The sequence below is a fragment of the Diachasmimorpha longicaudata genome, chromosome 4 (assembly GCF_034640455.1).
Source record: "Diachasmimorpha longicaudata isolate KC_UGA_2023 chromosome 4, iyDiaLong2, whole genome shotgun sequence".
NCBI classification, from domain to species: Eukaryota; Metazoa; Arthropoda; class Insecta; order Hymenoptera; family Braconidae; genus Diachasmimorpha; species Diachasmimorpha longicaudata.
Genome location: NC_087228.1, coordinates 8,499,726 through 8,519,878, shown reverse-complemented (window position 1 = coordinate 8,519,878; position 20,153 = coordinate 8,499,726). Strand labels below are relative to the sequence as shown.

Genomic DNA, 20,153 nt, shown 5'->3' with positions numbered 1-20,153 from the left:
CGCATGGTCTAGGCCACACGTTCATAATTTATCGCAGTGCATTCCGAGGCACATGCGATGGGGTGAGCAGACGGGGACGATCACAGGTTCTTCTGGGGTGCCATTTGCGATATTTTAAGTTCTGGTGAATCCCGCGGGTGTCACGAAAGACATTCGAAGGTGTTTCTTCCATTCGTTTTTTGGTTGTTGAAATATTGTGAAGGGAAAACGTCCAAAAAGGTCTCTCTCTCGAATTTGAAAAAGATTTTGTTGATTTGAATTCGAATTTACACGGAGAAAAGAAATGAGTTTTACACAAATATTTATTTACTTCAGGGAAGTCTTTATTTTTTTAGAATTAGCGCAATTCAAACGTAATTAGAATCGTGATGAAGTTACTCGATTTCGGAAGGAAAGGATTGAAAGAATAAATATTTTCCTGAAGTAAATGGATATTTGGAAATAACATTTTTTTACTTAGTGTATACGAAGGAGAATGTCCTATTATTTAACTATATATATTAGGAAAAAAAACTAAAATACAACTTTATTCCTGTGCTTTCTTGGAGTTACATTAATGTACCGATGATTCATCTAAACGGAACACAATTCTGAACTTCAAAGATGATGGATACGTTTACCTGGATTTTTCGTTCATGGCATTGAGCAAACCAAAGTAAGAGACAGTTGTTTTGAGAATCTGCGGAAAGCGAAAGGAATAAATAAGAGTTCTGTAATCTTTCATTAAGTGCACCAACCATGATGAAAATATTCACAGATATAACTGAAAACCCGAAGGGTTTCAGGTGAATAGGTCTTTGACTGAGCATAATGATGATCGATGACATGATTGGCTTGCTTCCAAGCCAATTGATGTTGTAGACTGTTTCATGGTACTTCTGACTCTGCAATTACAGCACATTTATCCATGAAGTTATCAATGAAATATACCCAATTACCAAATGATTAAATTACTTCTGTTATCAGGACTGTCCCGGACCAGGTGTAAATATACGTTTGGACCGTTTTCATCACCAGATAATTGATGATAGCAATTCCTCGTACTATCGAGATGCTTGTCATCTGCAGCGTAATTCATAATGCCGAGGAATCAGTGAGTTGACGAGAAAAATTAATAGAATACTTTACTTGAGACAATTGAAACATCAATGCACATAGAACGACAGCATTTGTCCCCATCATCCAAACCACGAGAGGTCCAAAAATATCTTCTATAGAATCCCGACACCTGAGTAAAACTTTGTATTGTTGTAAACACTCCCTGATCACGATTTCAATATTTTCCTTCTCGCTGAAAGACGTCAGACGATGTGACATTATTCGGAGTTGTCCTGTTATTTGGAAGATGTACAGAGCAAAGAGGCTATCTACCCCACATGTAATACAGAACATACTTAATGATGCCAATAGTTCGATGACAAAGTGAATTTGGCAAACAATTCCGTTTTCGGAGTTATCCCAAGGGTACAGTCCAGGATACATCAAAGAACACTTGACCGGTTGGACCCCGTTACGTTTCTGGTTTATGATACTCATTGTTGGTGTGAGAATGAACATAACGACCCCAAAACCAACAGTAAAAACCACTATGAAACATATTCGACGAACACTGGTGATACCATTCAACATAATCTTACTCATTCGTTCATCTCTGAGAGCTGCAGAGCAGTAGTTGTCCAGGATTTGATGGACTCGAGTTCCACGTTCACGTTGACTAATAATACAAATTATCTAAAAGCTCAGGACTGAAATGTCTTAACGGACTCCGTCCAAATAGAGTTCTCCCCTACCTTCAAGATCACGCTCAAAAAACTTGTTCCAATGCTCATGCCCCTCACTACGACAGTCACTCGCGTTATGTGATGTGTCGTAAACATCAAGATACCGAATCCCGTGATAGATGAAACAATCATCGAGATAAGGGGTAGATAACTGTACAGTGAACCCGTATTCCCAGACAACCAGAGACCGGTGGGAAAGAGAAGTGCTCTCGTGATTCTGCGAAATTCTACGTACTCGGACAATTTTGAATTCGCAGACATTATTACACGAAAAATTGCTGGCTCAATTCACGAGGCAACAAATTGTTGCTGATGACTGTAGAGGAGGATATGGGGACTCTGCAGTGATAGACAACAATCAATGGTCGGACGGAAGTGGGTGGTCGATTTGTACATCAATAAATCAGGGGAGGACATTTTGGAAGGGCCGCTCAGGGAAAGGGGCTGGCAATCATGCGACTCTAGACCCTACGGTGATTTCATCGATCGTGATGTCATAAACATAAGAATCGGTGAATCAAAGAAGTTGGTTTGCATGAGGTACAGAAGGCCCTTTTGCTTGATGTAGAGTCAGTCGCGTTACGAACCTGACGTGATATGTTCTCCGCTATTTTTGGAAATTTGTGATTTGTATATAATTTTGAACCAATTTCAGTCTATGTATATACTCGTACAATGAAAGCGTACATGTGCAGTCGTTTTTCAGAATGTATCACAAGCACTCGGATGAATTAATATGTCTCGATAAAAATCAAGAAAGAGGTCTTTGACTGTTGATGAAACGTTGAAAAATGTGTTTATGAGAGCGCCTGTAAAAGAAAATTGGCTGAAGATTATGGAAGGGTTGAGTTCACTGTAACATCGATTTTGTGTTCCGTTAATGAGATAAGTTCGTACCGTTAATCCAGTGTTTGTAGTAACAGGTAATATGATGAAGTAGTTTTCATTACCTGCATAAACATCATGATGTACTTGAGGATTAACTGACGAAGAAAGTAATACTCACAAATACGAACATGTTGAGAGAAACATCTGGCATGTGCCCTGCTCTGATTATCAGCGGTCTCTGCATGAGTATCGTTAGAACTGTGTTCATGAATGTTCTATTCCCAAGCCACTGAGAGCAATAGACACTTTCCAAAAAATTTTCGCTCTGAATTAACAAATGCAAAGTAACTCATGAGAAGAATAACTGATATTTGTGATTGGTCATTCACCTGTCCTCTTAGATTTGTTGCTGACCAGCTGTACGACCAAACTTGAAGGGTTTTGGCGATTCCGTGAGCCGCAAATCTCATTTTTTGCATGTTAGTCATTGAGTCCATCTGGAAAATGTCAAATGGTATTGAAGGAAGGAAGTACTGAGCTAATAGTACACGGGAAAAGGGACTGGTAAAATCCTGAGATTTTAAGGAACGAAAAAAAATTAAATTGCGTTAAATTAAATGGTAGAAAATTAAATCCCGTTATTTCCTGCTTTGCTGGGCATCTTTTACCGATTCATATGATTTATATGATTTAGTAATACGAATCAATTCATAAAATAATATTTCTGTAAACTTGGACACTCAGAGAAATATTGACTCCTTTGGCGAAGGGCCTTTTTGTCTGAATTTCAAACAAAATCACTGAAATTTCAGGATTTCCACCGTTTTTTTTCACTCCTTCGGCAAATTTATCGTCAATTACCTGGGTTACTTGCCAGGCAAGTGAACAGAGAGCAACTGGACCAGTAATAGCTATGAAAACAATAATAGGCCCATAAGTTTTCTCAACGATACAGCGACATTTGATGAGAGTTCTATATTGAATAAGACATTTATGCAATATGTTTCCATAATTCCGATCGTCACGCATATTAGTGATGGCATGAGCCATTCCACGAAGTGGAATAGTCATTTGAAGAATTGTGAATGAAAATAGAACATCGACCAGAGCTCCCACATAGAAATTCCACATGAGACTGTACGCTTCAAAACCAAAATGAAGCCCGTGAACAAATTGATTGACGGATACATTCCATGGATATGTTCCTGGGAGTATTAAATTATACTTGATGGGATGAATATCGTTCCTTATTTGATGGACAACTGACACCAGTGATGTAATTATTGGTATTGTTCCACTGAAAGTACACAAGCTCGCATGGACGATGAAAAAACTTCGGAATATTTTCACATCATCTAATACAAATTTTTTCAGTTCTCCATCTCTAAGAAATTCATTGCACAGTTCGGTAACTGTTTTATTAAACCACAGCATTTCTTTTCCGTATCTAGAGATCCGCAATATCTGAATGAACAATATCACGATACTCAATTCGATTATTTGTAAAAGTCAAGAACGATTCAGTAGCAAAGTTGTGAAGAGTATCGAGTTAAGATCGTGTGAAGCACAAAATGACAGAGAGGGCGATGAATTTACTGTAAAATTATGGAACTTATAATGTTAAGAGACAGAAGTATGAGAAAAAACTAAGAATTACTGATTCTACAATTTCCCGTTACCTTTCACCACGTCACTACTGATCTGATCTGTCATCTACCTTCAATATACACAAAATGTTAATGGTAATAACACCGGAGCACACCGTTACCAGCCTGGCATCGTTGACATGATGAGCAATTGAATTAAATATTATGAGTATTGCGTAAATGTAAAGAGTCACAAGACAATAAGGTACCAAATTATAAAAGTAACTCGGATTTTCGAAGGGCCAGAGGCCCATATAGAGTGCTATTTTGCGCATTGTTTCGCGAGTATCGAAAAATTGTTGAACTTGTTTATCGTCGGACATTGTCTTGTGTGTGCTGTCAGTTGACAAATGACCAGACAAATGGTGACGGTTCACGCACAATTGTCGACGCATGGGAAATGCAAAGTGCGTTTTTTTCCCTCACCAGTCTATTTACCTCGAACTGCAATTGGCTGTATCGTTGTCATTGAATGATACTTCATGATGATGACCACGTACGTATCGCATTATATTATGAGGTAGGCAACCGAGTGGGGAAGGGGGAGGGAGGTGAACAAATGTGAGGATTTCCTGACGATGCCAGTTTTATTATAACTATTCGATGGAACATTTGTAAGGAACATTGTCAGTGATCGGTTGCTGATTAATGTCCTGAGTAAAGTGAACCGTCAAATTCATTACCTTCATTTCATATCAGGATTTTAATTTTTCATTGAATTGTATGTGCTTCTATGCTTCTAGATGAGTTCCTGATAAACTAAACGATAAGAAAATTATAAATTTCATGACGTAGACTATGATTTCTACAAGAGGTGGAGAAAATGATCGCCTTCCTAATTTGTGGTTCTATCTGGAGGAGACAGCTTGCTGAACTGATGAATTATGGCTCCGGAGCTATAGTTTTCAACAGAAGATAGTAAGAAACTGTTGTGTTTATCAGCTGAAAAATACAAAGATCGAATTTTTTCATAAGTAAGATTTATATGGCTTTGGGAGCTCACCACAGCAAACATCTCGACCGACATAAATGATACGTGACATATTTTTAAAGTCAATGGCTTCTGGGAGAGTGTCATCAGCACCGAAGTTCTGCACGCTGATTGATTAACCCAATCTGACAGGTAAACACTTCGAATGTAATTCTCACTCTGTCAGGGAACATAAAGGGGTTTTAATTATGATGATGGTGTCTTTATTCATACCTTCATTTACCTCTGTAGTTAGGAGAGTTCCAGGCCAACTGTACATGTATACTTGAAGAGTTTTTCCGATAGCGTACACTGTAAATCTGGCTATTTGAATTTTCGTCAATGAACTCGCCTGTAAAAATGTGCTTACATTTAAAGAAAACATACATATTCATGAAGAAGCACTGACAGAATAAATTAATTATCACAAATGAATCGAGTGTGTTGCTGGGTTACTAGGATCTATTGAAATAGATGAATCGGTCTGTCAGTACACTGGATAGATTCAAAAGATCTTCAATAGATTGATTTACCTTAGTCAACTGAAATATGAGTGTACACAATAATGCAGCACCACTACTATTATTGTACATTATAATAGGACCGTAAATTTTCTGTAGTTCATCACGAAGTCGCATCAAGATTCCATATTGAACAATGTTCTGTCTTATGATTTTATCATAATTATCGTCCTTTCTGATGTTATTCAGACGATAAGACATCGCCCGAAGTTGAGTTGTCACTTGGAAAATCCAGAACAACAATAAACAATCAGCACCGGATGTCACATTGCAACAGCTAAAAGCTGTGAGCGACTCAAGAACATAAGTTATTCTGTAGGGTAATCCATTTGATGTGGTATTCCATGGATACATGGTCGGGTAGACAAGGGTGTACTTGATATTTTCGTGGTGTTGAATTTCCTGGATGAAAATGTTGATCAATGGCAGAAGCACCAGTAACAGGAAAAAACTACCATACACAGTGGCTACCATAGATCCACCTAAATAATGACACAATTTCACTTTTTTGCATGCAAACTCCACTAATCTTTCATCATCGATAATCTCCATGTAAAATCGATGTAAAATTCGGTGAATTCTCAAAATTTCTTTGCGATAAATCGTCAAAGAACATAGCTGAAGTAGAAGAGCAGTAGAGAACTCAAAAATATGATCAATTTACGATTTACAGATTAGTGAGTATGAATCGTACTTTGAGAATGTAAAGTGATGTTGATGTCAGCAGGCTTACAACTTTAATAACAACATTGATATTTTTTATGTGATGCCCCAGAAAATTGATGATTGCTACGACTGTCATTGTACTTAGTAGTAGTTGTGCGTATGGTAGCAAACGATAGTACATTTTAGGATTTTCTGATGGCCACAAACCGACAATGTAAAGACATCCCTTCACCATTCTACGATACGATGAATACTCAAGCAATTTCTTATGACTCGACATCGCGCACGATATCGAGGTGAAATTAAAAAAGTTAAAACTCGGTGTAATAGCTTTTAATGGATTGAGTGAAGTTAAATGGATATACAATTTTTTGTAGGGAGTTGTACTGCATAGATAATTTGACATGCAGTTATCGAATTGATGTAGTCTATTAATTATGAAAGGTAGAGAATTGATGGGGATGATTGGAGACAATGAGTCGAATTAAAATCCCAGTATCAGCCCAACATTCCCTGAGCCCAGAAGTATTTTGAATAATCTGTAAGACATCACGTGAATCATTTTGAAGTGGGATATAAGAGGGAATGAGCTTTTCGAAGAGAACAAGTGCATTTTTTCTAGTTAAATCTACTATTTATTTTATTATTAATAAATTTGCAACTTCCTTGTGAGCAAACATGTTGCACCTTTCCCCTATACAGAAATTAATAAATATAAATTGTAAAATTTATGAAAGTACTGGAAAAAATTGTCAATTACAGAAGTTATTTTTATTGAATGTGCACTAGCGTATTTTCACAAAAAAGAATTTCACAAATTGAGAATATTTTTTTTTCGCATCACACGTAAGTGCCACATTTGTGCGTTCCCCCAAGATCAGAAGGAGGATCCTAAGATTGCTTCTCTTCGAATGTCTTTAACAAGAAGAAATATGAGACAGCCGTGTTCAATGTCTAAAATAAAAAATAACATGAGTGATACCATATAAACTATTTGTAATTTCATACCATAACAAATATATCGTTGGATACAATGACGAAATGAGCAGCTGTGATTTGGAGAGGTCTTTGTGCCAGCATTATCAATATCGATGTTTTGAATTGTTGTTTTCCACCACCTGGCCAATCGCTGAAGTATATGGATTCACTCAGGGCTTCACTCTGATCAGAATCAATAAATTTCGTATCAATTGAATAAATCGCATACAGCAAATACTCTTCAGAAGAAAAGGGCTAATTTATTAAATTATTAGTCAATGGGAGTCTCAGGATTTTGCAATGTTTATCGCATCCACACAATGGAACCATATTTATCCTACCTCTGTACATAAAGAAGTTCCAGCTGAGGCATACATATACGTTTGCATGATTTTTGATCCACTGTATCCGATAATAAGAATATATTTCGGTATCGAAATACTGGTTTCCTGTGAATTATCGAGTAAGAGATCGATATCAATCAGATTTTACAGAAAATGGTCTTACTTGCGAAATTTGAAACAATACGGTACAAATAATCACTGAATTTGTAATAATCTGCCATAGAATGACAGGTCCATAGATCTCTTGCAAGATCTCACAGCATTCCTTCAAGTCCTCAAATTTATTAATAAATCTTCGTATAGACTGGTGATAGCCATCACTTCTATTCAAATGCGTTATCTGATACCCTAGAACTCGAAGTTGACCAGTTATATGCAATATATAATATCCAAATAGTGTGTCAACACCGCAGGTCGTGAACAACAGACACATCAAATTGTAAACTTCAAATAAATATGTCACTTTGTAGAGGGCTCCTCCGGGAGTTATAATCCACGGGTAAAAAGCAGGCAATGGGAGTATGTACTTGATTGCTTGTACATGATCCCGAAATTGGATGATAATAAAAATGACAGGTGCTATGCAATACGATACCGCACCACAAGCAACGAGAAAACACAGAATTCTTGATGAACGTTGAAATCCCGAAACTTTGTCCAAAGTCAAATAACGCAAATTTTCATCGTTCAATGTCTCCTCATGATAATTACGACAAATCCCAAATACTTTGACGATACTTTCTCTACTCAACGTAAAAACCAATATCTGAAGACAATCAATGAGACTTTAATACATGTAAATGGTGAAAATGTTAGTTTACCTTGAAAGCTATCGTTGCAAGACTCGTTCCCAGGGAAACTCCTTTAACCATGAGATTTATATTCGAAATATGAGCTATGGCAAATCGAAATAGTGCTATACTCAATATGATGTTGCAACTTATGGCGAAAATGGGTATGATACGATACAGAATTCCCGGATTGTGAATTGGCCATATTCCGCTGTAGGAGAGCCAAAATTTTATGGTGCTTGTGAGAATTTGGTGTTCTCTGAGTTCAATGTCCTTCATTGCTGATGGACTAGGGGGCTGCAGGTATCAGTTACTTGGTCATTTGCTCATAAGTAACAAACGATGTACATGAAGGGTAACTTTATAACTCTGAGGAGGAGGAGGAGGACAGTTTCTGCGAATTGCGTATGTTATATTGTGGTTTATGAAATATTCATAACTGTTCATTATATTGTCAGGCTACTGATATGGCTTTTTTTATTCAGTATTAATGGCGTATCATTTTATCGATTTCTTCAACGACGGGAGGATTGCGAGGGAAAGGGCGGGCTCACATATGTTCCTGCGCATGTACCTGTTCAGTTGTGTTTCAACTGAGTGTTGGTTCGTAATCTGTCAGATTGGGAAGCCTCAAACATCTGAAGAAAAGATTATTCGATGCAGAGGATCGATGAAGGGTGGTGAGGAGGCTTTGATGAGCGATTACCCTATTGGTATCGATATGACAGGGGTGTCGACTTGGTTTGGCTCTTTTTGGTGTCAACTCAGACTCGGAAGTCTCTCTGATTTCTTTAGGGTAATTTTGATATGTTTATGAAAAGAGAATCAATCATTAATAAAAAGCATGAATTGCTTGCAGTAAAAAGTAATGTTTTGTTGTTGTAATATTTTAAAATATTTTATATGGTAGCGGTTATTGTTACAGGAGTAGTGAAAATAGGGGTAACCGTATGTAATAATTTCCCCTTGTAATTATGTTCAGAACTATTATTTCTTCAAAAAACTACAGACAGACTGTCTCCCGTAAATCAGCCTTGTTCGATCGTTTGTAATAACAGGAAGTATGACATTGTTGTATTGAGAACCTACACAAAAATAATAATTTTTCATAACTCCAAGGTAATACACTTAAGTAAATTGAATTCTCACCATAACGAACATATCAACTGACACCACCGACATATGCCAAGCTGTCATTGTCAATGGCCTTTGATTCAGGGTGATCAACACAGATTTCATTCCTCTACGATTTCCATACCAATTCGATGCATAAACAGCATTCAGATACTCGTCACTCTGTGGGTTGATTTGGGGATGAGTGACAATTGGCTGTCACTTGTTGAACAACCTGATGACACATTCTTTAAGAAAATTTACCTTTGATGTGAGTAGAGTACCTGACCAACTGTACAAAAATGTTTGGGTTGTCTTTCCACAAATGTACGCTGCAAACTGTATGATTTGAACAATTGTTATGGCCTTCATCTGTGGGTAAACGTTGTAATTAAACACATTCATCAGGGGTAGATTGTGGATTGATTACCTGGGTGAACTGGAAAATAAGAGCACATAATATGATTGCGTTGTTGCTCATCAAAAGTAATATTATCGGTCCAAAAGTTTTCTCCAATATATCTCGACATTCCATCAATGCTGTGTAATCTCGAATGCATTGATTAATGTCATCATCAATGCTGTCTTTTTCATCAAGCTGTGTCAGGCGATGTGCCATTGCTCGAAGCTTTCCTTTGACTTGAAAAACAAGCAATGGAAGAAATGCATCTGTCCCGGAACTCACGTAAAATACAGTGAATAGAGCGAAGGCCTCGAAAACGTAATGAATTGAATAGATGAGTATATTGTCAGGTACGTTCCAGGGGTACATTCCCAGCAGAATGAGGGGGTACTTGACTGGTTGAATGTGACGTATATGTTGGTTGATGATGATGATCAGGGGAGTCAATACGTATCCAAACAGAGCGAAAAATGTTAATACTGTGTAGAACAAACTGAGCCGACGAAAAAGTTTGACATCGTGCAAGACAACGTCTCTGATTTTTTCATGAGCCAAAAGCTCGTCGAAATAATTGTCCAGAATTTTCCGGGCTTTTATCAAGGGTTCACGATTCCTTGCGAGGCACACAACCTTCAGAACAAACGTAAAATTAAAGTATTTAATGCACTATAGTGAGAATGAGTTGTTTACGTACTCGAAACATGTTTAAGACAATGCTCGTCATGATACTCATGGCCCTTGTTACGATTCTAATGCTCGTTATATGATGTGCGATAAAATTTCCAATTTTCAGAGCTGCACCGCAACCAACGAAAATTTGCAAGTACGGGAGCATACGATATGCCAAGCTTGAATTTTCCGAAGGCCATAAACCTGCAAAGTCCAGCAGCCATCTGAGATGTTCTCTATATGCCACGTAAGTCCGCAATTTTTCACTGTCTGACATTTTTTTTTATGCCTGGATGGATTTGCAATTCTACCGAGCGATGTGAAGGGTTTGAAAATATTTTTTCAACTGATTTGAGGTGAATTGTGAATGTAATGAGGAAGGGAATGGAAACTCCAATTTTGCGAGTGCGTGGTATGTGATTTATGAATCAAAACTTTTGACATCAGTTATGCATAATAGGGATACGCAATCGATTCGAATAGGCGATGAGGTTTTAGGGTACCGGAGAAGGGGAAACGCACTGAAACGCATCGGCGATTTAGTGTATTTTGAGGTGTCTCCGAGAATACTATATAGATCGAAATTTTGCTCTGCGATTGTTGTTCTTCGAATGTCTGCAATAAAAATAATTATCATGCTGAAATACTGCAAAACGTACAGTAATTTATTCCAGTGCACGTGTGTGTCAATTAATTCAGATTCACGAACAGACTCCAGTGGAAATATCGTCATTTTTTTGGGTAAATAATTCTCTGGTCATTTTTATAATCTACGATCATCATTGGACATTTTGTGGTATTTATTTGTTACTCGTTTATTTATTTTAGAATTCATCTGATATTATTTATCTGATATCATGAAAAATATTCGTTGAAAACAATGAGGCGGTTGGTAACTGTAAACTTGAGGCGCCTCTCCCTGATAATTGTTAAGGTAATCGTCTTGAAATGTTCATCTTGGCTTCTACAATGACTGTCTATGATCGTCTAGAAATAGCTTTATTCACATATAAAACAATATTTTTTCTCATTCAAACTTCACATAAAATTGGGAAAATGGCAACTTCTAGTTGGAGGTATCATTTTACGATTCCCGCTCCTCAAACGTCTTCAGTAAGAAGAAGTAGGATACAGCTGTATTCAAAGTCTGCAATAGAGAAGTACATTTATCATCAAGGACCTTAATGGTTCTTCTCTTCGTGAAGACCGAGGGAAAGGTACAGAGCCATAAAAAAACTTTGTCAAAAACTATTTTTCGATGTGAGGCTTCTCTTAACATGTACCATGAGAAACATATCCGTTGAAACAATCAGGCAATTGGCAGCTGTAATCTGGAGAGGTCTCTGCGTGAGAATAAATAAAATCGAAGTTTTAAAATATTGGCTCTTAGCATTCACCCAATTGCTGAAGTACACCATTTCCTTCAACCCTTCGCTCTGAAATATATTTGACAGTATTTGACATTAATGATTGGTGATTCAACAGAAAATAATATAATCAACTTACCTCAACGGTCAGGGCAGATCCAGCCCAGCTATATATATAAGTTTGCATTATTTTCGTTCCACTATAACCAATAATGAGAATATATCTCCCTATGGAAATTCCTGACATCTGTTGAATATTAATGCAAAATTGATCCACAACTTTAGAATAGTATATTTCAGGACGAATGTCATGAGAACGCAACGCAAATAAAAATCCCTCTGGCACTAGTCACGAACGATATTTATCCGTTCTGATTTTCATTTTTTTATTGCTGATAAGAAACAATAAATTTCAGGCTCTGGGAGCTTGAAATATTGTTATCAAAGATCTTCCACAAAGGTGCCAAGATTTTTTATCCACAAAAACGAAAGAAAATCATCAATCACATTTTGAACAGTATTCACGACTGAAATATAGAATTTCTTACTTGTGACATTTGAAATAGTACAGTGCATATCACAGCTGAATTTGTTATGATCTGCCAGACGATAATGGGACTGTAGATTGTCTGCAAACACTCACAGCATCCGTTCAGTACCTGAGATTGTGTAACCCATTTGCGCATGAAATCAACCGTATTATCCATCGTATTGCAATTAATCATCTCATAACCCAGGACTCGAAGCTGTCCAATTATGTGAAAAATATAGTAGCCAAATAGTGAATCAACACCGCACGTAACGATCCCTAAGCACAATATATTATAGGTTTCGAATATATATGTTGCTATGTACATCATTCCTCCAGGATATATTTCCCACGGATACAGTGCCGGCATCGGAAGTATGTATTTTATGGGTTGTACATTATTCCAAATTTGAACTGCCATTGAAATTATAGGAATGAGAAAATACATGAAACAGCCATTAACGACAAGAATAGTTAGCATCCATGTTAACCGACGAAAACCGGTTACTCTTTCCAGCACCAAATGTCGCAAGTTATCAGAGGCCATAGCCTTCGTATGACAGTTAGTGAGGATTCCATGCACTTTGATTAATCTTTTTTTATAGAATGTGAAAAGAAAAACCTGAAAATAACGTCGTAATTCCTTCAAAAACTTCTAAAAATCGTCCGAAAAAGTGAGTGGGAGCGAACAGGATAAAACCGAATTGTTCAGTGAGACAGACCGTCCTCAGAAAGCAGAAACTATTGTTTAAGTTGAAAACTATCAAAAATGTTCACTTAAAAATATGCTTAAACAACTGAAACGAGTTTTGCGATTTTTGGATAAATAATGAACGTCCAATTTTTTTTTCTTCCGTTTCCAATGGAATTTTAGTAACCAAATAGAGGATATTCTTCTTCATAATCTGACAGATAGATAAATTACCTTCAGTGCTATCGATATGAAGCTGATTCCTAACGACAAACCTTTGACCATGAGGCTCATACTTGTAATATTAGCAATAGCAAATCGAAAGAGCATGATGCTCAATACAGTTGTAGAGGTTACAGCGATAATGGGTATGATACGATAGAAGATATTTGGATGGAGAATAGGCCATGTTCCAGTAAAGAGCATCCAATACTTTATATTACGAGTGTAATTTTCGTATTCATTAAATTTATATTTCTCTTGAATTGTCGTCCGAGGAGAACCTATAGCCATGCTGACTAATGACTCATACACTGTCAACAGGAGAAACGTCCACTCGGCGACATCGACTTGATAACTGTGATATCGAACAAGATTTTTCCTCATCATTTATTTGACATTTGTAGAAAATCACTTGATTGTTTTTGATTGAAGGTGGGTAATAAATATTACCTCGCCGGTGATTCCTTAAACCCATTAACTGCATTGTCTATCAGCGCAGTAAAGCCGATCGTTTATTCCACTGCGACGACTTTGTTACCTCAGAACCGCATGTGCAGTTGAAAAAAATACTTCGATCTATAAATAGCAACATAACAGACGCAGAAGGCTTTTTAGCGAATATTACTGACTGCAGTGACACAGTGTGAGTGAGAATCCGTGGAAGGACTATGGTGTATACCCTCCTGATCTCCTGATTTTCCATATTCAGAAATCCTTCAAATTCTCAAACGTATTTCCCATTCTAACAAAATAAGTCCACATTCTCCTTAATTTCCAATAATCAGATGGAGCTCAGATATTTGGCGCTCAATTTCCTCATTTCCGCTATTTTATTTGAACACTCATGTTCCCTAGAGGAACTCTCCCTTAGCCTCAGTACCAAATCACCCTTCCTCAGTTCCCTAATTTAAAACTAAAGTTATTTCTTGGAAATATAACAACTAGATAAATTTTTACGTGGAGATTATTAAATGAGTCTTAGTGAAGTAAGTCCACTAGTCGAGTAATTTTTCACCAGTTCGATTACTTTCTCATGCCAACTGTCTCCTCACATATCAAATTCTACCTTATTGTTCAACATATTCAATGGTGTTATTGCGTGTTGAGTTCTCCTCTCTTTTCTGGAATGAAAAACGTGGAAAACTGCAAGTCAAGGGACGAAGTAGAAAAGCGTAAGATGAGACTGTGGTGTCAGACTATTCTGTATAACGTGGAATAATAGACGAAGGCGCTCGACGAAGGTGTGAGTGACAAGAAGAGGTTCTTCACTAGGAGGGAACCCATCAACCTGATGGCTTTTAGTTAGTGCCTCGCTGATCCCTGGGTTGCGTAATTTGCTACACAGAAGTGTGTGTGATCTCATACACTCGTGTACAGATTATATTGGTAAATGTGTCTGTCACAACGAGAGTGGTTGAGTCATGTATACTGAGTGTGACGAAGATAATAGTGGGAAAGTGTGATGTATAAAATGGATAGTATTGGTAGTTTTCGAGAGATTGAAAAGAAATTTTCATGTCTTGAAATTCCGTTTTTAATGAGGCTGTTGATTCCCTTAAATAAAAGCTGTTGGTGTATTGCTTGTGCTGGAGAAAATGACACTATCAAAGAATTAGTTGGGCGATGGGTGAAAATGAATGTGAATGATCTGTAATCTATCGGAAAATATTCAAAATCAGAACTCATCAAAGGGAGAACGTATTCAAATAAATTGGGGTAATTGAATATTCGTAATCATTGGAAGGTTGGAATAACAATTTTATTATAGATCACATGTGGAAATTCATTTTGGGTTCATCATAATTTGGAGATTATGACGCCTTCTCTTCAAATGTCTGGAGCAGAAAGAAATAGGACACGGCTGTATTCAATGTCTGCCACCGAAAAAACATTGTGTTGAGCGGATGATTCATTTACTCAGTGAAAATGTTAATACATACCATTAGAAACATATCAAGGGAAATATAAACGCAAGCTGCGGCCACTATTACAAGAGGCTTTTGCGTCAAAATTATCAGAACAGAAGTCCTGAAACGTTGAAATTTTTTCTCCGTCCATTTGGAAAAATAAACGGAGTTTCTCAAAGCTTCACTCTGATTCAGATCGTTACCGTTACAGATGATAATTGTAACATTTACAAAGGAGATTATGAACTTACCTCAGCAGTCAAACTAGACCCGGCCCAACTATACAAATAAGTTTGCATTATTTTTGTTCCACTGTAGCCGAATATCAGCAAATATCGTCCTATAGAAATGCCAGACACCTGAAAAATTGTGGAGAAACATTGCGATTCGTCAATTTAGTAAAAAGAAAACTTTCGACTGAATTTTCCAAGAATATCGGTAAATTCAGGAGATGATAAGATTTTTGGGTGAATGATTCTCAATAAAAAAAAATGGCTTCAAGGCTAACGAGTTGTTACACTTTTTTTGTGTAACTTTTAATAGTATTGTCACTGAATAATGAGATATTCATAGAAAATTCCTGAACACATCACAACTAATTTTCAACTCAAATGTTAGATGACATACATGTGTTATTTGAAATAAGACGGCACAGATGACGGTTGAATTTGTCACAACTTGCCACAAAATGATGGGTCCATAAATTTTTTGTAACATTCCACAGCACCTCTTCAGCACCAGAAATTTCGTGACCCATTCCCGTACAATCACCTTATAATGACTTGTTACGGTCAAACTAGCCATTTCTTCCCCAAGGATTCTGAGCTGACCGATGATGAGAAAAACGTAAAATGCAAATAGTCCGTCAATTCCAAGTGTTACGACACCTATAGCTACGACATTGTATGATTCGTATAAAAACGTTAATATATAAAGTAATCCCAGATCGTGTGTGTTCCATGGATAAGCAGCTGGTGTAGGAAGTGTGTACTTCAAAGGACGAATGTTCCTCCGAATTTGAGCTATGAAGAACAATGCTGGACCTATGATACAAAAAACACAGCCAAAGAGGACACAAATAGATAAGATCTTTACTAATCGTCGAAAGCCAGGTAATTTGCCCAAAAAAAAATATTTCAAGTTCTCATCGCTTAGAGATTCTTTCTGGAAACTATCCAGTATTGACTGTATCTCCAATATTCTTTCTCTATGAAATTTGAAAAGAACCACCTGAAACCAATGAACAATTCACTGAAAATTATCACTAAAAATGCTAAGTGAATTTATCTAAGACAACTCGTGACAAACAATTCGTTCGAACCCAGTTCATGTGATGTCATGTGATTAAGGAATTGAACCAAAAAAAAATTCTAATAAAATTAATGCACTTTAAACCACAAACCACAAATAAAATTAAAGAAGAAAATAATGGAACTGTCATGATATGAATTTTAAAAGAAATTGTTCAGTGTCGATTGTCAGTTTCACTTTTGTGATCTTTATGATCCAAAGATTCTCACTATCACTCAACAGTATCACTATCACTATACCTTCATAGCAACTGATAGAAAACTCGTGCCAAGACTAAATCCTCCCACCATCATGCCAATATTCGTGATATGGGCCAAAACAAATCGAAACTGCTGAATGGATATTAAACTGGTGGAAATGAAAACTATAAAAGGTAGACAGCGATAAAATAAATTTGGGTCTTTGATGGGCCATGATCCACTGAAAAATGCCCAATATTTAATATTGCGCCTAAATCGATGGAACTCCTTCAGTTCATGTTTCACTACTTCTGCCCTCTCAGAAGCACTTATATCCATCAGTACTAATTATTTGTACTCATCGGAGTGTAAAAGCGTATACTCTACGCCATAAAATTCCTAAGTTTGTTCACAACGACAAATCGCATTCGGAACTCATGGTAAATGCATCATAGCTCGCAAATTGGTTGTGATTATTCGTTCGGGAACAATTTTATGATGAGTGAGTACTAAACATCAGGTGCTCTAATTGGTACTTTAAGTCAAGATTATTGAGCTCGTCCATCGACTTCTTACTGGCAAACCGATCTAATTGTTCATAGAGCTACCCACCAGATCAGTAGAAGTAGTGAAAAATCTCGATTTGAATTTCTCGGTTTCGTTTCATTCAGACAATCGTCACATGTGACAAGTGGAATTCACTGCGATAATGTGGGATTATTCAAATGGACATAATGTAACATGAATCGATGATTCGAAATATCTAAATTTACAGTACAATATGTACCAGACTGTCAAAATAATTTCGATATCTTTAACAAGTGACCCATGCAGTTCATTAAATTATCAACTCTCCAAGATGGTCGATTTTTTTTCCCAGGAAATGGATAAATATGGAGATGGTATACACTGTATACCATCACACTATTACATGCTAAAAAAAATTACAGCTAGTGCGCTTGTTATTGCCCTCCCCCCTCCCCGCCCCCTCCACTTCGTCTTTTACCGTTGAGAATCGCTTATCGAAATTACCAAGTAGTCATCGTATTCCGTGAACAGATGGAAGTGAAGTTCTCTCTGAGAAATAAAATCATAGGGTAATCAAAAAGCAATCATGTCAATTATATCGGATTATTTTTTCTTATCTCGTAGAACAGTCGTTGATTGACTTTCGTGGGATATGCTTTGTCTCTGAATGGCTCGCTGCCATATTGCTTTGGCTTATTAGGAGTTTGTAACATAAAATTACCCAGGATCCGGTTTTTTTATTTCATGACATTCCATTATTTGCATTATCTAATGTTGTCATCAAACAATTAATACCAATAATGATTCTTCTCATTCAACAAATAATGCTCCTGTGTCCAACTCATGAATAGTTAAATGACGAATTATTGCTTATCATCCAAAGCTTGTAATAAGAAAAAGTATGATAATGTTGTATTTAGAATCTGAAAAACATGAATTAATTTACTCCACGTGCTTCGTTTCTTAATCAAATTGTGTTCATGAATATACTCCTGTGAATAGATTAACAGAGATGAAGGTGTAGCTGCAGGCCTTCAAGCGAATGGGTCTCTGCATGAGAATAATTCCAACATGATATCTGGTGGACTTTTTTCCAAGATTTTCCCATCCTGTTCCATAAACTTCATTCCGAAAATTATCGCACTGTAATGACAATAATTATTCGTTTGAATTTATACCGCTATTAAACATATCCATTTACCTCTGTTGTAATAAGAGTTCCTGCCCATGCGTATATCAATGTTTGTAGTAATTTGACACTGATATATAAGAAGATAAATATTATCTGTCTCATGGATATAGTTTTCATCTGTAAAATATTGCTGATTAGCACAAAAAGAGAAGGACCTACGACTAAGCTTTGGGTCATGTGAAAGAGTGTGAGCTTGTCTGAGCTCGAAACTCTTAGAACTTATAATTAGGTTCGAGTAAATAAAATACAGTGATGGGAAATTGCCTCCCCCAAAATTTCGAAATTTTTGCACATTTCGCCCTTCACTAAAGACAAAAATTGGGCAAAGATATAAATAAGCGATTTAATAATTAATGAATCAGTGGATATATTTGTAAAACTAATTAATCACCTGACTGATTTGAAATATTAAACAGCACAGAATGATAGCAGTCGTCAGCATCATTGATAGAACAATAGGGCCGTGTATGGCTTGTAATAATTTACAACATCGTATTATTCTCTGATGTATTTTTACGAGTTTTTGCAAATGCTTCTCATAACCAGCCTTAAACGTAAAACGTCTCATCTCATAAGTCAAGGCTCTCAGATGGCCGATTATTTGTGATGAATACAAAGCAAAAAGATTATCGATACTAGCAGTAATGGAGAATAAACAGAAGCACCCATAACTTTCCATTACATAATGAAGTACATAAAGTACACTTCCACCTCGGATATCGTACGGATACAGTGCAGGATAGGGCAACAGATAACGAATTGGTTTCACACCATGACTATATTGATTGATCATTATAATGAGGGGTGTAATGAAATACATTCCAACAACAATGAATGCCGAAGACATGAGAAGTACGGAGAGTACTTTGAAAAATTTGAAAGGAGATAACGCTCGAGATAGTAATTTCTCATCTGCCTGTTGCCTCCTTAAGAGCTCATTTATGGTATCATTCAGCTCAATAATTTCCTCACGATGTACTAGATAACAAATCACCTTGAATATTCATGTTTTTAAACGTCTGAATAGTGAACATTATGAACTGAAAAGTAAGACAATACCTTCATAATGGCATTGAGATAGCTCAGAGATATGCTCATGCCTTTCATCACATGATTCAAGTTATGAATATTGACGTATGCAAAATTCATTGTAGTAAAGGAAATCATGAAAAGCACGAAACTAATTAAATATGGAAGCCATCGGTAAAATACACTCGATTCCGTTGACGGCCATATTCCACTCATTATTGATATAAGTTTCACATTCTTGGCATAAGATTTGTAACTTTTAAGCAGATGTTTCTCCATATTTGTGACTGTGAAACTTCAACTCGTCAAATGAACTCTTTGAGTCTTCGATATCGTCTACTCAATCAAAGTAGGCTGAATTAGTGATGAAGATACTTCTCCCTAATCGATCGACAATTACACTGGATTCAGTCCATTTTCACAAACGGCTTTTGATTATTGTCCAGAATAATTGGGAAATTAGACGTACATGAACTTATGAGTATCTT

General features: G+C 36.7%; 7 protein-coding genes across 13 annotated transcripts; 1 reads left to right on the top strand and 6 right to left on the bottom strand.

Moving 5' to 3' along the window:
- Positions 1-568: 568 nt before the first annotated feature.
- Positions 569-2,313, bottom strand: LOC135161604 (putative odorant receptor 98b). 3 transcript variants are annotated; one of them, XM_064119319.1, is made up of 5 exons: positions 1,791-2,313; positions 1,129-1,731; positions 955-1,062; positions 738-884; positions 569-679 (listed from the first exon to the last, which is right to left on the bottom strand). In XM_064119319.1, exons 1-5 carry the CDS (start codon positions 2,040-2,042, stop codon positions 617-619), a joined length of 1,173 nt encoding a protein of 390 aa, XP_063975389.1. In that variant the 5' UTR covers positions 2,043-2,313; the 3' UTR covers positions 569-616. The 3 variants fall into 3 exon arrangements, with proteins under 3 accessions (XP_063975389.1, XP_063975388.1, XP_063975387.1); XM_064119318.1 differs by having other exon boundaries at positions 569-884; positions 1,129-1,331; positions 1,395-1,731; XM_064119317.1 differs by having other exon boundaries at positions 569-884.
- Positions 2,314-2,463: 150 nt separating this feature from the next.
- Positions 2,464-4,756, bottom strand: LOC135161606 (uncharacterized). Of its 2 annotated transcripts, XM_064119320.1 has the most exons (6): positions 4,327-4,756; positions 3,471-4,073; positions 2,999-3,106; positions 2,788-2,934; positions 2,679-2,731; positions 2,464-2,590 (listed from the first exon to the last, which is right to left on the bottom strand). In XM_064119320.1, the coding sequence occupies exons 1-5, from the start codon at positions 4,648-4,650 to the stop codon at positions 2,681-2,683; spliced, it is 1,233 nt and encodes a 410-aa protein (XP_063975390.1). In that variant the 5' UTR covers positions 4,651-4,756; the 3' UTR covers positions 2,464-2,590; positions 2,679-2,680. The 2 variants fall into 2 exon arrangements, 1 of the variants encoding a protein (XP_063975390.1); XR_010298836.1 differs by lacking the exon at positions 2,464-2,590 and having other exon boundaries at positions 2,788-2,914.
- A 282-nt stretch (positions 4,757-5,038) lies between these two features.
- On the bottom strand, positions 5,039-6,711 carry LOC135161609 (odorant receptor 94a-like). Of its 3 annotated transcripts, none has more exons than XM_064119324.1 (5): positions 6,441-6,711; positions 5,759-6,364; positions 5,460-5,577; positions 5,259-5,371; positions 5,039-5,197 (listed from the first exon to the last, which is right to left on the bottom strand). In XM_064119324.1, the coding sequence occupies exons 1-5, from the start codon at positions 6,690-6,692 to the stop codon at positions 5,138-5,140; spliced, it is 1,149 nt and encodes a 382-aa protein (XP_063975394.1). In that variant the 5' UTR covers positions 6,693-6,711; the 3' UTR covers positions 5,039-5,137. The 3 variants fall into 3 exon arrangements, with proteins under 3 accessions (XP_063975394.1, XP_063975393.1, XP_063975395.1); XM_064119323.1 differs by having other exon boundaries at positions 5,259-5,405; positions 5,470-5,577; XM_064119325.1 differs by having other exon boundaries at positions 5,052-5,173; positions 5,245-5,405; positions 5,470-5,577.
- A 592-nt stretch (positions 6,712-7,303) lies between these two features.
- LOC135161819 (uncharacterized) lies at positions 7,304-13,912 on the bottom strand. The gene is made up of 13 exons (XM_064119743.1): positions 13,532-13,912; positions 12,626-13,228; positions 12,217-12,324; positions 11,994-12,146; positions 11,799-11,857; positions 11,146-11,348; positions 9,120-9,314; positions 8,874-8,919; positions 8,556-8,832; positions 7,898-8,500; positions 7,732-7,839; positions 7,421-7,573; positions 7,304-7,366 (listed from the first exon to the last, which is right to left on the bottom strand). The coding sequence occupies exons 1-13, from the start codon at positions 13,904-13,906 to the stop codon at positions 7,304-7,306; spliced, it is 2,946 nt and encodes a 981-aa protein (XP_063975813.1). The 5' UTR covers positions 13,907-13,912.
- On the top strand, positions 9,016-9,792 carry LOC135161615 (uncharacterized). Of its 2 annotated transcripts, XR_010298839.1 has the most exons (3): positions 9,016-9,321; positions 9,451-9,586; positions 9,645-9,792. XR_010298839.1 is itself a non-coding variant. In XM_064119332.1 (2 exons), exons 1-2 carry the CDS (start codon positions 9,016-9,018, stop codon positions 9,454-9,456), a joined length of 312 nt encoding a protein of 103 aa, XP_063975402.1. In that variant the 3' UTR covers positions 9,457-9,599. The 2 variants fall into 2 exon arrangements, 1 of the variants encoding a protein (XP_063975402.1); XM_064119332.1 differs by lacking the exon at positions 9,645-9,792 and having other exon boundaries at positions 9,451-9,599.
- On the bottom strand, positions 9,391-11,078 carry LOC135161612 (odorant receptor 4-like). Its single transcript, XM_064119328.1, has 5 exons — positions 10,736-11,078; positions 10,069-10,671; positions 9,903-10,010; positions 9,675-9,821; positions 9,391-9,610 (listed from the first exon to the last, which is right to left on the bottom strand). The coding sequence occupies exons 1-5, from the start codon at positions 10,985-10,987 to the stop codon at positions 9,554-9,556; spliced, it is 1,167 nt and encodes a 388-aa protein (XP_063975398.1). The 5' UTR covers positions 10,988-11,078; the 3' UTR covers positions 9,391-9,553.
- Positions 13,913-15,256: 1,344 nt separating the features above from the next.
- LOC135161818 (uncharacterized) lies at positions 15,257-19,948 on the bottom strand. The gene is made up of 13 exons (XM_064119742.1): positions 19,696-19,948; positions 19,028-19,630; positions 18,646-18,753; positions 18,435-18,587; positions 18,315-18,367; positions 18,208-18,250; positions 17,949-17,993; positions 17,704-17,707; positions 16,977-17,260; positions 16,054-16,656; positions 15,678-15,785; positions 15,460-15,612; positions 15,257-15,393 (listed from the first exon to the last, which is right to left on the bottom strand). The coding sequence occupies exons 1-13, from the start codon at positions 19,942-19,944 to the stop codon at positions 15,331-15,333; spliced, it is 2,469 nt and encodes an 822-aa protein (XP_063975812.1). The 5' UTR covers positions 19,945-19,948; the 3' UTR covers positions 15,257-15,330.
- Between the last annotated feature and the right edge of the window lie 205 nt (positions 19,949-20,153).

Bases quoted from the DNA above. Each gene is read 5' to 3' on its own strand.
- LOC135161609 (XM_064119323.1), bottom strand. From the start codon at position 6,692: ATGTCGAGTCATAAGAAATTGCTTGAGTATTCATCGTATCGTAGAATG. The intron at 6,365-6,440 runs GTACGATTCATA...CTTCTACTTCAG, and splicing joins CATCACTTTACATTCTCAAA to CTATGTTCTTTGACGATTTA. The intron at 5,406-5,469 runs GTAAATGAAGGT...GTTCCCTGACAG, and splicing joins GAACTCTCCTAACTACAGAG to AGTGAGAATTACATTCGAAG.
- LOC135161818 (XM_064119742.1), bottom strand. From the start codon at position 19,944: ATGGAGAAACATCTGCTTAAAAGTTACAAATCTTATGCCAAGAATGTG. The intron at 18,754-19,027 runs GTGATTAATTAG...AATATTTTACAG, and splicing joins TAATATTTCAAATCAGTCAG to ATGAAAACTATATCCATGAG. The intron at 17,994-18,207 runs GCAAATAATGGA...TTTATTTCTCAG, and splicing joins TGATGACAACATTAGATAAT to AGAGAACTTCACTTCCATCT.
- LOC135161819 (XM_064119743.1), bottom strand. From the start codon at position 13,906: ATGATGAGGAAAAATCTTGTTCGATATCACAGTTATCAAGTCGATGTC. The intron at 12,325-12,625 runs GTAAGAAATTCT...AATATTCAACAG, and splicing joins TACTATTTCAAATGTCACAA to ATGTCAGGAATTTCCATAGG. The intron at 7,367-7,420 runs GTATGAAATTAC...TTTTTATTTTAG, and splicing joins CCAACGATATATTTGTTATG to ACATTGAACACGGCTGTCTC.
- LOC135161615 (XM_064119332.1), top strand. From the start codon at position 9,016: ATGGCGTATCATTTTATCGATTTCTTCAACGACGGGAGGATTGCGAGG.
- LOC135161612 (XM_064119328.1), bottom strand. From the start codon at position 10,987: ATGTCAGACAGTGAAAAATTGCGGACTTACGTGGCATATAGAGAACAT. The intron at 9,822-9,902 runs GTAAATTTTCTT...ATCAACCCACAG, and splicing joins GTACTCTACTCACATCAAAG to AGTGACGAGTATCTGAATGC. The intron at 9,611-9,674 runs GTGAGAATTCAA...ATTTTTGTGTAG, and splicing joins CAGTTGATATGTTCGTTATG to GTTCTCAATACAACAATGTC.
- LOC135161606 (XM_064119320.1), bottom strand. From the start codon at position 4,650: ATGCGTCGACAATTGTGCGTGAACCGTCACCATTTGTCTGGTCATTTG. The intron at 4,074-4,326 runs GTAGATGACAGA...TTGTTCATTCAG, and splicing joins ACATTTTGTGTATATTGAAG to ATATTGCGGATCTCTAGATA. The intron at 2,935-2,998 runs GTGAATGACCAA...TTGTTAATTCAG, and splicing joins CAACAAATCTAAGAGGACAG to AGCGAAAATTTTTTGGAAAG.
- LOC135161604 (XM_064119317.1), bottom strand. From the start codon at position 2,042: ATGTCTGCGAATTCAAAATTGTCCGAGTACGTAGAATTTCGCAGAATC. The intron at 1,732-1,790 runs GTAGGGGAGAAC...CTGAGCTTTTAG, and splicing joins TTTTGAGCGTGATCTTGAAG to ATAATTTGTATTATTAGTCA. The intron at 885-954 runs GTAATTTAATCA...CTGTAATTGCAG, and splicing joins GGACAGTCCTGATAACAGAA to AGTCAGAAGTACCATGAAAC.